At 40.0% G+C, this 17,375-nt stretch overlaps 1 protein-coding gene across 1 annotated transcript in view; it reads left to right on the plus strand.

Moving 5' to 3' along the window:
• Positions 1-6,317: 6,317 nt before the first annotated feature.
• dnah5l (dynein, axonemal, heavy chain 5 like) overlaps positions 6,318-17,375 on the plus strand; it is a 132,037-nt gene continuing 120,979 nt past the window's right edge. The window contains exons 1-7 of the mRNA XM_030123886.1: positions 6,318-6,413; positions 7,889-7,960; positions 8,042-8,143; positions 10,616-10,802; positions 12,202-12,367; positions 12,469-12,562; positions 12,652-12,750. Coding sequence (XP_029979746.1) covers positions 6,318-6,413; positions 7,889-7,960; positions 8,042-8,143; positions 10,616-10,802; positions 12,202-12,367; positions 12,469-12,562; positions 12,652-12,750 — 816 coding nt within the window. The remainder of the gene's footprint in view (positions 6,414-7,888; positions 7,961-8,041; positions 8,144-10,615; positions 10,803-12,201; positions 12,368-12,468; positions 12,563-12,651; positions 12,751-17,375) is intronic.

Below are 17,375 nucleotides of genomic sequence, written 5' to 3' on the forward strand. Positions count from 1 at the left end.
GAATATAGAAAAACATGAATTATATAATTCTGCTGCTATAAATCCAATAGAAAAAAAACTAAATAAAATATTGATAAATGTATTTTAAACACTAGAAGCACTCGGAGAGCGCAGACCTCCGCCAAGGCTGATCAGTGGCCCCCCCGTGGGCCCCCCCACCCCCGATCACCACCAAAATTTAATCATTTCTTCCTTATCCCATTTCCAACAAACCCTGAAAATTTCATCCAAATCTGTCCATAACTTTTTGAGTTATGTTGCACACTAACGGACAGACAAACAAACAAACAAACCCTGGCAAAAACATAACCTCCTTGGCGGAGGTAATCACAGTTCTGTCAGTTCACATTCTGCATAAAAATAACAAAAAAATTCCACATGAAGTGCAACATTAACAAGAGGGTAAACTGGTATTCTGTTGAAACAAACTGAAGAGAAACACTAACAACACAATGAACCAAATTATTTATTTTAGGACAGAGAACAAACTGTTTAGGACACTGTGTGAATTTGTGTGTGTGTATGTGTGTGTTTGTGTATGTGCAGGGTGTGATTTGTCAAAAACAGAGAGGGGGTGTGTTTTGTTTTTTTTTTGTTGGAGCTGGGGGGGTGCGGCCCATAACTAATGTATCTAACGCTGGTGTGAAGTGTGAAACGAAAGTGAAACTTTACATACTTTCAACATCCAACTCCTGGGTTCTATTCCTCTGTTATACAGCATGTGTGACAGACAGACAGACAGACAGAGCTAGTTAGTGTAAGTGTTTGTGAACTACCGTAGTTCATAGACAGCAAACAACGTCCGTTTTATTAACGACTCTTTCCTTGTTGTCTTTCACCTGAACCCACAGTGATCCTAAACAGGACTGTACTGATGGTGGAGGGTCTTCTGTCTCTTCCTTCCAGGTTCACATCATATTTGTTGTTTTGTTTTTTTTTTTTACCTTGTATCAGCCGCTATTTCATATTTCGGGTCAATGTGCACTCCTTCAATATGTCTGTGTGGAACTTGCGCGGATTTAAAGTTCCGCATCGAACGACATCTTTTGTTCGTTTTTCTTTTTCTCAACATACTATGCCGTTTGGGTACAGCTGTGGACCGAACCGAACAGGTGTGTACCAAAACGGTTCGGTTTGGTATGTGTACCATTACAGGCTTAATATGTATACATACATATATATATATATATATATATATATATATATATATATATATATATATATATACACACACACACACACACGCACACAAACACACCTGTAAATAGCCCTTTGTTTGCTGTTTGCACCTGTCTTTGTTTTGCTTAATGTCTATCTGATGAACTCTTTTTGGTCTGTTTGTTTGTCTGTTTTTGTTACCCCTGTCCCAATATTTGTCTAGCACTAAATAAAAAAAACATTTTTTTTAATCAAGATCTTTTTATTGAAGTTTTCTCAATATAATACAAGTGCAGTGCTGAATGATCATTAAAGAAATCTTAAGTAAGCTTAAGTAAGTAAGTTAAACGCAGCTAGCACCATAGAAAAAAAAACAAAAAAAAGAAGCAAAACAGAGCAAACAACAAACTGTACATAAAATAATCCCTCCTCAGTCATTGCCAGTGCACCAGAAATAATAAAGGATCACTATCATGACAGAAACCTGCCCTTGGAGTAAGTATGGAATAAGCAGCATTGTTAAACTGCACCTAAAAGTCAAGCATTTACAGGGTCTGGAATGTTTTTAGGAAGGGACCCCACACTTTCTGGAATTTCCCATTTGATTGCTGAAGTGAGTATCTAATTTTCTCCAGTCTTAAGCAGGACAATTAAAAAAAAAAAAAAAAATGCTACATCTACATGTTCTGATGTGAATGAAATCAGTGAATAAATCATTGTATGGACCCAGATTTACCCAGTGATGAAAACAAAGACCCTGGAGGTTCAAGAAACCAGCAAACTTTATCAAAATATGAAGAAATTATATTAAAAGTGTGAGAACATCTCAGAAATAATGAGAAACTTCACCAAAGAATAGATAAAAAAGAATATGTGGATGTATTCTCCCAAAGTGATGACAGTCATCATGAGTAAAATGTCATGATTTTGAGATTTAAAAAAGCAAAACAAACCAAACTTTCATCCATTAGACACTTTATACAGTAAACGGTTCTGTAGAGTTTCTGATTGGATCCACCCAACAGAACCGGCCCAGAGAACAACGGACCGACCGTTACGTCCACATCGTGTCTGTTCGGTCATTCCTTCTTCTTCTTCTGCTCAGACTCCTTCACCCACTAACTCGTCTGCTGTGGACATGGTCAGTGCCGCTACGGCCCAGAAGAAACTCTTCCTCACCACAGGAAGCTCTGAGGTAAAACACTCATCATCATTTATGGAACGTGAGATTAAGGAGGAGATGCTTAAAGTCACAGACAGATTTTCAGCTTTTATATTTACATTTATACCATCATGAAGATTCCATCTTCCATCACAGTCTTTTCTGTCACTGTGAGACATGTTGAGGTTTTTGTCTAATTTCTAAAGGCATCACCTTTTTTTTATGGCTTGCATTTTTTATTAACTTTTTCCAAACATATCGCATCACTAGGGGTGTAAGAAAATATCGTTTCTGCAATATATCGCAATATTTCACAATACTCTATCGATATTAAAAAGTACTGTATTGATATTTTTAGGTATTTATTCAAATGTAGATATTGTGGAGGTTCATTTTTGGTTTTTTGTTTATATCTTATTTATTATTATTTAACACTCTTTTATTCAGTAATGTTAGTTCCTTTGGTAGGACTGCACAAAAATCCTGTTCTGATGTTAGCTGTGAACCAATATAATCTGAACATTTGAACAGGATCTGAAACTGGAATGTCTGTAAAACAGAATTTCAGTTTGAACACAGTTTGAACATTTGGTGATAGAACATTAGATCCTGTTGGGATCAAATACAAATGTGTTTAGTATTTGTGCAAATTTCTGGTGTAATTCAATTCTTCAAGGAAATAATCATTAAAAAAAAAGAAACAAACAAAAAGATTGTCTTTTTAACAGTATCATGATATATTGCAATATACTGAATCGTGATCCTAGCGTTGTGATTTGTATCGTATCACCAGATTCTTGCCGATACACAGCCCTACACATCACACATCAAATACTAACATTCAAACACTGGTGAATTACCCACCTGTAACCAGAAGGGGTCTTCATATTGATATTGTGGCTTTTATCCCACACACATTAACTTTAAGTATCCATGTATATAATCTGTACATACACCATAAATATCTACACAGAGGTGTCTACTCATAATATACACACATACACACATTTATTATTTATTTATTTTGCACAACAACAAATCAAACATTAGGACAAACAAAGAAGCAAATTGTGCAGGTGAGATCAGAAAACCCCACGGGGTTTATAAAATTAATCTCACCTCATTACAGCATTAGCCTAAAGAAAGACAATAGGAATAAAACAATAATCTACAAGTACAACAAAAATATAAACAGAGAATAAAGAAAAAGAGTATGTGTAAGTGTGTATAAGAGTGGGAGAATGTGTGTATCAATGTTCTAATAGTTTTAGATTTTTCATTATAGTTTAGTTTGATTTAGTTTTGACTTTTTTTTCTCTAATTCAATTAGTTTTAATTAGTTTTTAGAGCAGATTTGCTAGTTAGCTTACCGGCCGACAGGCCGTAAGCTATTGTCGTCATGCGTCATTTGTCGTCGTCTGTCGTCCGTTACAAACTTTCAATTGTCAGCTTCTCCAAAACTATGATTCCGATTGACTTCAAACTTGGTATACAGCTTCTGTATGATGATGTCAACACAAGGTATTGAAATTATTTCGACCCAGATCTGATTCTGGATTTGGTGCCACTTTGAAAAATGCTCTCATTATAAGAGATAGGAAGTCGATTGATCCAAAAAATCACCAAGTATCAATGATATCAAGTTGGAATTTGAATTTTTTACAGATCTGATTGGAATATGATCAAACCATGGGCTATTTCTGTAATAGAATAAATACACAGAACTGGGGGAGAATAAATGGCATCTAGATACATTTCCCAAAGCTTTGAATTTGGCCGCTAAGCTACAGGGCCATTGGTCCGATTTTTTTTTATTAGTTTTTGTTATTTTCTAAATGCTTAGTGTTCAGTTGTAGTTCAGTGGTCTCTTTTCTCTTCTTCTCTGTCGTCGTATTCAAATCAATCCCAGACAGGACTCTGCTGCTTTAGTCTCCATGTTTCCAGGTAGAGTGGGGACCAGAAGACGACTGGAAACCACAAGTGAACACAAGTGACGGACCCTAAAATATCATATGGTGACAGCAGCTAAAATTGCTTTAGGGAAATAAATCGATTTCATATCAATCCGACGTTGACAAAGATGGAAACTAAGGGAATTTTATCCAGAATTTTTATACGTTTTAGTTAGTTTTGTGAACACACAATACAGTTTCAGTTAGTTATCATTTTTTTCTTTTAATTATAGTTTTTATTTCAGTTAACAGAAAAGTTTTTACAATTCCAGTTTTTGTCATTTCGTTAGTTTTCGTTAACGATAATAACCTTGGTGTGTATCAGGAATATTTAAATGTGTTGAATCAGATCTGTCCTAAGCCTAAACTTAAACCGAGTGAGGTAGACTGAGATGTGATTTGAAAATAACTGTTCCATAGCTGAGCCCCCCTGAACCTCAGGCAGAACAGTAACATAAGGTATGTGATCATTGGCTTTTCAGCGGGAATTCTCTTAGCCTTTAGTCTTTGAGATCTAAAGATTCCAGGTATTTGCTCCATTTAAAGGCGTCACTTTTTACATTAATGCACAAAATAATGTGGTTGTTTGCAGCTGTAGAATGGAAGCATCTTGTTGCGTTTGTTTCTGTTGCGTCTGAGGTGATTATTGCAGTGTGTTGTGTTTCTATGGAGGAAAATCCTCTTTGTCTTCTGTCTTTTTGTGTGACTCATCTCCATTGGAAACGCAAGATTTAACTACAGGCTGCAGTGTTAGAATGAAAACTATAGGAGGAGGATTCTGTGACCTTCAGTCTTCATATCTGTGACGGTAAAACAGGCTCGGTGCTGTTATGAAGACATAAATAATGACAACTACAGATTTTTTTCTTTATTTTAGAGTAGAAAAAGTTAAATTACATGAAGAAACCATTTACATCTACAACGTATCCTTTAAAAAGTTTTAAATCAGCGTCTGACTTTGATCCCAGATGTTTGTTCAAATGTGTCTAACCCCAGTCAGATCCTAATTATCTCTACTCCATTACTCTGTCTGTGTTTATGCCCCTGAATCACTTCCCTCATGCTGAACACCTTCGTAGATGACTCCGTCACATACACGGTCCACTTGTTTACAGAACAAACCCAAACGTGACTCGGGCCTTTTCGGAAATTTTGTCACAAAGTGCATTGTGGGATTGTGAATTCCACACAGCAGCAGTTTGTCTGTCTGTTGGTGGGTGTGGAACCCAAATCTGGCCTTTACCTCCATCCACCGACTAGACTCATTCTGGAAAACAACCAAGGTGGCAGGGATGCACGCTATTGGGAAAAACTGACAGTGTGATTTTTTTGTAATTCTGCAAAATATATTTATATTTTGGTGCTGATGTAAATGGTCAAACAAATTAGTTGTGTTTCCTGTCATTGTGTCAACAGGTGGAAGACACTGTCAACACAGAACACGTGTTTCAGTTTCATCCTTCTTGCAGCTGAAATAATTCCAGATAACTGATGCTTTTCTTTTTGGCATCAAGTCTTTGTTTTCGGGGATTTTCTCCTGTTAATTGCTCATTTTTCAACGTTGTTACCAGCAACTCACTCAGTGTGCAGGGGCGTGGTCTGCTTCAGCAAACTGATTAAGAACGATTGTGATTGGTGGATCGCTGTGTGCAGCGTGTGTCAGGTACCCAGGTCGGAATTAGATGAGAACAGGTTGAGTTCATTTGCCTCCTACATCGCAGGACCTGCGATGTGACTATTGCGCTCACAGACATTGCGATAATGATGCTCAAATGATATACTGTGCAGCTCTACCTGGTGGACTGTATCATTTTATGTTGTAGCAATCCGATTTGTTTTCTTGCCAAATCTGTGAGAAACCGCTTTCGCTTGGTCACCATTCCCACAATGCACTTTGCGACAAATTTCCGAAAAGGCCCGAGTGCTGTTTGGGTTTGTTCTGTAAACTGTGTTTATGATGGAGTCATCTGCGACAGTGTTCATCGTGAGGGAAGTGATTCCGGTGCAGAAGCACAGACAGACTAATAGATTAGAGACTGTTCAACATGTGTCCGTCAGTGCAGATCAACATGCCCAAGTTCACCTCCTGGAAAACACAACAGGTGGATCAGCATCAGGCTCCGCCCACTGCGCCTCAACAGGTGTGGGATATGACTGGGGTTGGACACATTTGAACAAAGAATTGTGATGAAAGTTGTACGCTGCTTTAATTACATGAACAAACTGGAATTCATTAAGTAAAATAAGTGCAATTTTACCAATATTCTGCCTCAGTCTTTCATTTACACATGTTCATTAGAACTTACAGCAGTGGTTCCCAACCTTTTTTGGCTTGTGATACCATTTATCATTGCAAATTTCTAGTGACCCCAGACATTCAAAACAGAGACATCTTTCTCTTTGAGATGTCTTAGCGGGGCCAGGCAGGCAAAGAAATCTTTCCATCCTCTATTCAGCCTGTTTTTTTTTTTGTTGTTTTTTTTTTTTTCTGGGCTCAGCTGGCTGACAGACAGCTGTCTGTACCGATAAGGCAGCAGCCCACACCAGCTGTACTCCCAGTCATCACTGCCCATTTTTCTAACACCTTTGCTTGTGTATCCTCTTTCATTTGGACATTTTACCAGGGAGTATCTCACACTACATTTTTTTTTTTCTACTTGTCTTGTCCAGCGTTCTAACAGTAGAATGGTAGTCTGGTTCCTTTTGGTGCTGAACACATTTGCTTTGCCAAGGGTAACTTCATAAAGTATATGAAGCACCCTTTGATATTCTGCTGTGTTTATTATGAGTTTAGTTGAACCACATTTCGATGCCGGACCTGACATGGGGGGTGGGGGGTGGGGGTGGGGCGTAGAAGAAGTGGAGAGAACAAGAGAGAAGAAGGTGGAGAAGACCCTCACAAGAAAGTATCAACAATACAAACAGCAGCAACCATGGAGACAATTATAATGGAAACAGTAACTACAACCAGAACTGAGTAAACTGGGCAGAAAAGAGAGAAGAAAGAACAAAACAAAACTACAAAAAAAACCAACCCAACAGCAACAATGAAATACATAAGACCTATGAAATGATGAATATAAGAAAAGAAAGCATGAAGGTGACCCCATTTGAATTCCAGGCGACCTCACGTGGGGTCCTGACCCCAAGGTTGAAAAACACTGACTTACAGATCACAGTGCATCTACAAATACACAAAACATTTAATAACAGACAGAATATTGGTACAATTACACTTACTTCTATTCACAACTAAAAATGTTTCTCTTAGTTTTACTGTAAAAAAAAAGTAAAAAAAAAAAAATACATGAAAATATTTACATTTCCAAACTATCCTTTCACAAAAAATGTGAACAACCTCAATTGTCTTCAGAGAAGAGCAGATTGGGCTGAGTGTGGCCCCTGATCCATGTGATCTAAAGGGACTTTCTGTTTTTGTTTTTTTTTTCCATGTGAGACCTCAGTTATAAAACACTGACACTGAAATCACATTCACTGCCAAACAAGGAACCTGTAAACCACCGATGACAGAAACAGAACTCCTACCCAGCAGCTGTTGAACGTCCCCGCGTCTGTGGGTGATGTTTGGCTGTTGAGATGCTTTGTGTTGTTTCAGCCTTTACTGGGGAAGTGTGTGTTCTTCCTGAGGACCACCGAGAAGGCCATCAGCACCGCTAATGTCCAGCAGGTAGGTGACCCCCACACACATCACACCTGTTGAGGCGCAGGGGGCGGAGCCTCATGCTGATCCATCTGCTGTGTTTTCCAGGAGGTGAACTTTGGTGTGTTGGACTGCACCAATGGAGACATGTTGAACAGTCTGGAGACTCTTCTGGCCCACGTCATGTTACCGGCGCTCCGGTCGCAGCAGGTCAGAAATAGCCCTAAAAAAAAACTTCAGTGGGACCAGAGTGAACACACACTCCCTCCACATGGACACAAGTCACACTAGTACAGAATGAAAATAAGCACAAGATGCAGCAACAAATGAATAAGTAACCTTCAGGTGTCAGGTTGAGCATATTATGCACACTTTGCACTTCATGTCATAAAAGGTCATATTATGTTTCACAATTTGTTTTAGGTCAGAATTCAAAAGTTGTTTTCCACTAAAATCAACTCATTGTAAAAAATGGGAAATGACTACACTAACATGACAATGAACAAGGTGAGAGAGAAACAGTATCTCATTTCTCTGTATATTCTGTGCATCCTACTATAATGGACGTTCTGTGTCTGGCACGTGTCCCGATGTTGCAGCAGGGGAGGGCGTTTGTACAGGTTTTCCTCAGCCTTCACATGCCTGATCACCACCAAACTCACCAAATGAATAGAAACATTACCTGACTAGGGCGACACGGTGGTGCAGTGGTTAGCACTCGTGCCTCACAGCAAGAAGGTCCTGGGTTCGATTCCAACACCAGTCGACGGGGGGTGGGACCTTTCTGTGTGGAGTTTGCATGTTCTCCCTGTGTCTGCGTGGGTTCTCTCCGGGTACTCCGGCTTCCTCCCACAATCCAAAAACATGCACTAATAGGTTAATTGGTTAATCTAAATTGCCCATAGGTGTGAATGTGAGAGTGATTGTTTGTCTCTATATGTTCAGCCCTGCGATGAACTGGCGACTTGTCCAGGGTGTACCCCGCCTTCGCCCCTATGTAGCTGGGATAGGCTCCAAGCGACCCCCGTGACCCTAGTGAGGATAAAGCGGGTTCAGAAAATGAATGAATGAATTACCTGACTATCTACTAGGAACAAGTTTAAGTCCGTATTCAAATGTTGTCAGGCATTCTGGGGGATTTTATCCGTCCTGGCTCGCTCAGCCAGGCACGAGACATGTGACGTTCGTGGACGAGTTGAGTCTTTTGAACAGCTGTTTTAAGTGAATGATAAGAACTGATTCATTGCGAGCCATTCATTTATGTGCTGTTCTTATATTTCAATCCCCCACACTGCCTTCATGCTTCACCTGTGTGTCCATGAGTCTGAGTTGTCCACACCCCCTTCACCTGAACGACCAATGACATCTGCAAGTTTGAGTAGTCCGCAGCACACCACATTCACTTGAATGCAGCTACGTGCATAGCTAATTTAGGGGAGGAGTTATCAGTAAGAGTCTGACTGACTGGACTGAAGACATTTACTGCTGTATCCAGGAGGAGCGACCGGAAAAAAGTGGAGATGTGGAATTAACTGGAGGAGCATCTGCTTTCTATAAATGCAGATATGCATTCATGTGGTGGAAACGCCAGGCCCTTTCAGACCCCAGCCTGGCCCTGGGGGACCCCAGCCAGACCCTGGCGGACCCCAGCCTGGCCCTGGCGGACCCCAGCCTGACCCTGGCGGACCCCAGCCTGGCCCTGGCGGACCCCAGCCTGACCCTGGCGGACCCCAGCGTGGCCCTGGTGGACCCCAGCCTCACCACAGTCCTGGTCTTCAGTACCTGTCTGCTGTTCTACTCTATGCAATGGGTCGTGAAACACACTCAAAAATCAGTTTCCTTTTACGTATTTGAAGGTTTTTCAAAAAACTAACACGATAATTACCTTCCTGGGTAACTAATTACATATATGAAGGAGTAATTCTGTTACTACTTTTATTACTTTTTTGGAAAAGTAATCAGTAACCATAACTAATTACTCTTTTAGAGGTTATTTGTCCAACACTGGTGGTTCTGTTGCTGTTCATGACATTTCTACTCCTACCAGACGATGCTAAAATGTGAAGGCTGCAGTTCACTACTGCTGGATGAATGTAATCCTGCTTGACAGGCCAAACAAATACATGCTCTTCCCTTCATTCCTCGCATGTTGGTTCAAATTATTACCTGCACAATGCATGATTAAATGGTACTTTACAAATGGATAGTGGTGGCAGACAAGTTCTACTTATCATGCTATCGGACAATGGCACCACGGGTACAATGCCACTAGTTCGTTGAATTGACAATAAAGAATCTTGAAACACCTTTCAACCAAGTGTGTACAAAATGCACACTGACACATTTTAGCATTTAACATTTGACCTAGAACCAAAAAATAATAATGTATATGTTGGTGTTAATCACTGACATATGCCAGGATGAATAAATAAGTAAAATATGGTTTATCTACATTAAAAACTTGGCTTTTAAAGGCTTAAACATATGACAGTTATTGAGTATTTAGTATTTTTTTATGGCTCAAGTTGATGAAATACAAAAAGTGAAAAAAAGTTAAAAACAAATTGTATGAAAAGCATTTTGACATTACTGCGGCGCTGTACAGATTATGTGCTTTTGGTGGTTTTGGGTGGGGTGGGGGTGGGGGGGTCTTCTGCAGTGACGGGCCGTGTCTGTTTGCAGACGTGGGGCTCAGTTCAGGATGCCGCCTCCAGTCCACACATCCAGTCCCTCCTGTCCTCTGTGGATCAGTTCATCAAGAATCTGAGCTTGGTCAGAGTCAGCGTGGAGAAGAAGTTCAGGCTGCAGCAGGTGGAGCTCCCGGAGGTCATCAATGAGCTGAGCAGCCCTTCAGACTACACCTGTGCAGGTAGCAACCAATCACACATAAGCCTGACCAGGACTGATCAGACAGGTAGTGATTAGATCAGCAAGGAACATGTACAAAATGGATGAAAATGATGAATATAAGCAACAAAATGAGGAAAATATTAACAAAATAAGGAGCTCAATCACAGGCGTCAAACCCACGGCCCCTGGGCCAAAACCGGCCCGAGAAAGGATCCAATCTGGCCCATGGGATGAATTTGTGAAATGCAAAAATTACACTGAAGATATGAACAATCAAGGATGTTTAAGTCATTTTAGTTCAGGTTCCACATACAGACCAATATGATCTAAAGTGGATCAGACCAGTAATGTACAATCAGAATAACCTATAAATAATGACAATGCCAAATTTTTCTTTTAGTATAAAAAAGTAAAATTACATGAAAATGTTTACATTTATAAACTATCCTTTCACACAAAATGTGAATAATCTGAAATGTCTTAAGAGAAGTCAGTGTAATTGTACCAATATTCTGTCTGTTATTAAATGTTTTGTGTATTTGTAGACCCGCTGTGATCTGTTAGTTGCAATTTATATGTGTAAATGATAAACAGAGGCAGAATTTTGTTAGAATTGTGCTTATTTTTCTAATGAAATTTCAGACTGTTCATATTATTCACATTTTTAATGACACTTTGTAGACGTAAACATTATTGTAATGTAATTTCACTTTTTACCTCCGCCAAGGAGGTTCTGTTTTTGCTGGTGTTGGCTTGTCTGTCTGTCTGTCCGTTCGTGTACAAGATAACTCAAAAAGTTCTGGACGGATTTGGATGAAAATTTCAGGAAATGTTGATACTGGCACAAAGAACAAATGATTAAATTTTGGTGGTGATGGGGGGGGGGGCACTGATATGCCTTGGTGGAGGTTAGCACTCTCCAAGTGCGTTTCTAGTTTCTGCTGTTATTATTTTACTGGTCCGGCCCACTTCAGGTTATATTGGGCTGAATGTGGCCCCTGAACTAAAATGAGTTTGACACCCCTGAGCTAAATGGACAGAAATGCACAAAGACAAGCAGCAAAATCAATGAAAAATGAACACAATGAGGAAAAAAATGAATAAAAACTGAGCAAAATAGGCAAGAAAATGAATAAAAATGAACATTAATAAGTGGCAAAATGAACTATAAAAACAAAATAATGAAAAGTCTGGGTAACAGAACTGGGTAAAAAACTGGGATAATTGAACTGTAAAGTGAAACAATAAACTAATGCATAAAGTAAACTGTCATTTTTCCGTCTAATGGACGAAAAGGAGACATGATTTCAACAGTAAACCCATTCCACTCCTGTCACGTACAACGGGACAAAGACAACACAACTGTTGAACTATGAGCCGAGCAGGTTTCATCAACACGCCGCTGCCTCTGCCCTCAGCCACTAACAGCCAGCTGGTAGAGTGTCTGGAGGGCGTGGTGTCGGCCTGGGCCCTTCAGATCAAACAGGTGGTGACGCAGAACGAGCAGCTGAGGAGGGAGGCGGACGACGTGGGTCCGACGGCCGAGCTGGAGCACTGGAAGAAACGCATGGTGACGTTCAGCAGGTGACGACATGCCCAACCACCACAGTTACACTCCGGTCTGGTGTCTTTTGTCTTGTCTTCTTCTGCGTCTCCTCTAACCCGCTGTGACGTGTTTGTGTCAGTCTTATCGAGGAGCTGAAGCATCCTCAGGTGAAAAGGACTCTGGGAGTTCTGCGGATCGCCAAGTCCCGAGTCCTGCAGACGTGGAGAGAGCTGGTGAGCTGCAGATTAAAGCGTCTACGCTCCTGCTCTGGTATGGTGGTAGTATGGAGGTCACTCATGAATATGCTGTTGGATGTTTGCAGGACAGAGACATCACCGTCGTCGCCAACGAAGCCAAAGACAACGTCAGGTTTCTTTACACTCTGGACAAGTTCTTCAGACTGCTGCAGAAATGCACCCCGGTAACACTTCTGCTGTTCTGTTCTTTGCCCCCCCCCCCCCCCCCCCCAATGTTTTTTTTAAGTTTTACAGACAAGATACAAAACAATATCAACAGCATAGCTTCTCTATAGACCAGGGGTGTCAAACTCATTTTAGTTCAGTTCCACATACAGCCTAATATGATAGAAAGTGGGCCAGTAAAATGATATAAATAATAGGATAAGAACTTTTGAGTCAAAAAAGTAAAGTTCTGTAATGAAAATGTTTACATCTACGAATTGTACTCGAATATATCATGAACAAATACGAACAACCTGAAAATTCTTCAGAAAAATAAGCGCAATGTTGACAATATTATAGCTTAGTTTATCATTTATACATGTGAATCACAACTTACAGATCACAGTGGATCTACAAATACACAAAACATTTAATAACAGGCAGAATATTATTAAAATTCCACATACTTCTCTTAAGAGATTTCAGGTCATTCACATTTTTTTAAAATCAAAAGTTAGTCTGTAAATATAAATGTTCTTCTGTAATGGAACTTTTTTTTTTACACTAAAAGAGAAAAATTTGCAGTTTTCATAATTTATAGGTTATTATGATAGTATTTTACTGGTCTATCATTTTTAGACTGAATTGACCTAAAATGATTTTAATATCCTTGATTATTAATATCTTCAGTGTAATTTTTCCATTTCACAAATTCATCCCAAGAGCCGGATTGAACCCTTTGGTGGGCCAGATTTGGCCCCTGGGCCACATGTTTGACATCTGTGTTATAGACTTTACAAGAAAAATAATAGGCAGTTTATCACAAAAAGTGAACAGTGAAAAAAAAAAAACAAAGTCTAAATCAAGAATATATCTGGACAAAATGGATGGAATGGAAAAAATAAATAAAAGTGAACATACGATAATATTGAGATTAAAATAAACTAGAAATAATAATTAAAATAGAATGTACATAAAATAAATGAGTAAATAAATTCATTAATTAATTTAAAGTATAAATAAATAAAAATGAACTTAATTCATAATTCATTCCATTTCTGTGACTTTACGATTCTGAATAAACCTGATGTGCGCTAACCGCTTTTAGTAGAAATCAATGGATGATTGTTATTAGAGTGGAATTAACGTTTTTTTAAACAAAGAGGGTTTTTTTTTGCATACTACCTCCATAAAATGATCAGAATGTGTAAGTATTATATATCAACCATGTCTGTCGTATTGTAATATAGTGTGGGCGAGCACTTTCCCATCAACTTTAAATAAGTAAGTAAGTAAGTAAAATGTATTTCTAGAGCACTTTTCACAGACAGAGTCACAAAGTGCTTTATCAATTAAAATCAGAATCAAATCCAGTTTACAGACCCAACAGAATCCTCCAGGAGCAAACACTAATGATTGGTGACAGTGGAAGGAAAAACTTCCCTTTAACAGCAGAAACCTGGAGCAGAGCCAGACTCCTGAAGGATGGACGTCTGCCTGGACCAGTTGGGGTTAAAGAGAGAGAGTAAAGGAGGAGAAAAGAGAGAGCGATAGAGATATAGAGAGACTGGGGGGGGGGGGGGGGGGCAGACATGGAGTACTTTATGATGAATACATAGAGTGTAATCAGTTTGTGGTGGTCCTGGGTCAGGTGGGAGACTAAAAAGCCTTTTTGAACAGGAGGGTTTGGAGGTGTTTCTTAAAGCTCTGTACAGAGTCCATGGACCGTAGGTGTAGAGGCAGGTCATTCCATAGACGTGGTCCACAGCTTTAACAGACCTGTCACCGCGTGTGCTAAAACAGGTGTGTGGAACCATCAGCAGGTGTGTGGAACCATCAGCAGGTGTGTGGAACCATCAGCAGGTGTGTGGAACCATCAGCAGGTGCTGTCCTGAAGACCTCAAGCTACGAGTCAAGCTGTAGGGCTGGATCAGGGAAGCAATGTATGCAGGGGCCTGGCCATGTAGAGCCCGGAAAGTTAGCACCAGAATTTTGAAATGAAGACGATATAGAACAGGAGCCAGTGGAGAGATTTAAGGATGGGAGTGATGTGGGTTCTCCTGTTTGTGCGGGTCAGAAGGCTTCAGCAGAGTTCTGGACAAACTGTAGACGGGCCAGCTCCTTCTGTTTAAACATGTGAACAGGCTGTTGCAGTAGTCTAAGCGAGAAGACACAAAAGCGTGAACGATCATCTCGAGCTCATTTGTGGACACCATAGATCTGAGTTTGGAGATGTTGCGTAGTTGGAAGAAACAGTTTTTGACTAGGTGTTAGGAGTAGAATTCTAAAGACATGTCCTGGTCAAAGATGACACCCAGATTCCTCAGTTTGGTCTTTACCGAAGAACTCAGGTCTCCAAGGTGATGTTTGATCCCTGGGATTGCACTATCCGGGGCAATGATGAGGGTCTGTGTTTTGCTGGAGTTCAGCTGGAGGCTGTTCTCATTTAGCCACTGCTTCAGCTCTGACAAGCAGATGATTAAGGAACTCAGTTTGTGGGGCTCAGAGGAGTTAAAGGAGCAGTATATCTGGTTGTCATCTGTGAATAGATGATAGGAGACATCACTATAGTGTTGGATAATGTGGCCAAGTGGGAGGACATAGAGTAAGAATAGCACTGGTCCCAGGACAGAGCCTTGGGGCACACCACACAGTAGATCCGCTGAGTCAGATTGGAAGTTGTTTATTGACACAGTGAAGCTTCTGCCGGTCAGGTAAGAGGAGAACCAGTCTAGCACAGGACCTGACATCCCTACCAGGTCCCTCAGTCTCTCACTCATTATGGGATGGTCAAAAATATTGATCTTGCAAAAGCGCTTCGTTCCAATTGCAACCCACTCTAAGACACTGACCTCTTCTGCTAATTTATTCTTCAAACTAAATTCACTTAAAGGTGGGCTCTGAGATGTTTTTCTGAAGCATTTTTTATTATATTCCTTAAAATCCCCTTCACACCCTGATTACAACTAATTAATTAAATGCTCTAACACAAAAATAAAAAAATCATTCACCTGTGGAACGGACAGGACTGAAAAAACACCATCCAATCATTTTGAGCGCCCACTGGAAATGATTGAACGGTGATATGTCTGTCAAACTCAACTGCCGTTCACCCCTCCCCCCTTCCCCCCTCTGCACGTACCCCTCTTCACCTTCCCAGAGGCTGGAGCGCTTGTACAGGAAGCATAGCCAGAACCTGGTTATATTAGTTCTATTAGGATGGAAAGTTTACCTGCAAACTGTTTAGTCACAAACATAAACCAGTAGGAAATGGAACATTAGTCCCATCGGTCTGAACTGGGACTGTTCTGGAAGAGTGGGGGGGTTAGAGGAAACTGAATGAGCTATGCATGGATACGCCAGCAGGAGGCTCAGCTGGGCCGTAGTCAGGGTAGGAGCCCAAGGCGTACGGGAGTGAAGCAGGGGGTGGAGCCTCAGCCGGTGTCGGAGACGGTTCGGCTGGACCGGACCATAGACGGCGTCGGAGCCCAACCCGGGTCCAGAGCAGAGAAGAGCAGAGCCTCAGCCGGCGAACTGTTGCCGTGCAGCGCTGGTGAACCCTTAGGAACAAGCATTGTGTGTGCCACCACTCTGGAGGTGTGGCTTCAGAGGGACGTCTGAAGAAAGGGGTTCGGACTGTTGAACTGAGTATTTTCAAAATGTAGCTGCTAGAACTGTTTTCCAAGATCTCAGACCCACCTTTAATATTTTTGTTATTAATATATATCAGATTTGTATTTTTATGTATAAAATTCAGTTTAATCAAAGTACCTTGGCTGAGCATTTAATTTTGTATTTTGCAACCAATGCTACAGTTCACAGATACAATACTGGTCAAAACCAACATTTTCATTTGTCTAAATGTGTCTACAGCTCAGTTTTATATCAGGTACAGAGGGTGTAAACTGTGGAGCCAATGCTCACATGTTCAAGGAAATAGCACATCAGAGATATCCTTTAAGAAATATGTAAGGAAATCAATTATGATATCACATTGATATATATATATTTTATATTGTCTTTCTTTTTTAATGAATTCTGAATGTGTATGGACTATAGAAGTCTGATAACTTTTATAATGTTTATGTATTTATACGGTGGAGGCTTTAAAACAAACCATTTAGGCTTTCTGCCTCTAACTGCACCTTTACTGTTTTATTATGACTTTGATCAATGTTATGTATGTGCAAAATAAATCAGTATTAGAATATGTTAAATGTGAGGAAACATCTAATTATCAGCATTAAAAATGTTTTCATTTCATCATTTTCACATAGTTTATCATGTTCTAATGTTGGACATTGGATATTACACTTCTTTTTCCTTTTGTATTTTATTTATTATCTTTTTATCTTCTGATCTACATTGTCCTTGAGTTTCCTGACAGGCACCTACAAATAAAATTTATCATTATTATTATTATTATTATTATTATTATTATTGGATTGTTCAATACATATTTCTTTGCTTCCGGCTGAGTGGACATTTTGGTGACTCCATGAAAAATAGGTTCATGAAAAAATTCCCATCACATTATTGTTTGTCTTTTTCATGCCTAAAGGGGAATAAAAACACTCTAGACCACAGGTGTCAAACATGCGGCCTGGGGGCCAAAACCGGTCCACCAAAGGGTTCAGCCTGGCCC

The sequence above is a fragment of the Sphaeramia orbicularis genome, chromosome 20, assembly GCF_902148855.1.
Source record: "Sphaeramia orbicularis chromosome 20, fSphaOr1.1, whole genome shotgun sequence".
NCBI lineage: Eukaryota > Metazoa > Chordata > Actinopteri > Kurtiformes > Apogonidae > Sphaeramia > Sphaeramia orbicularis.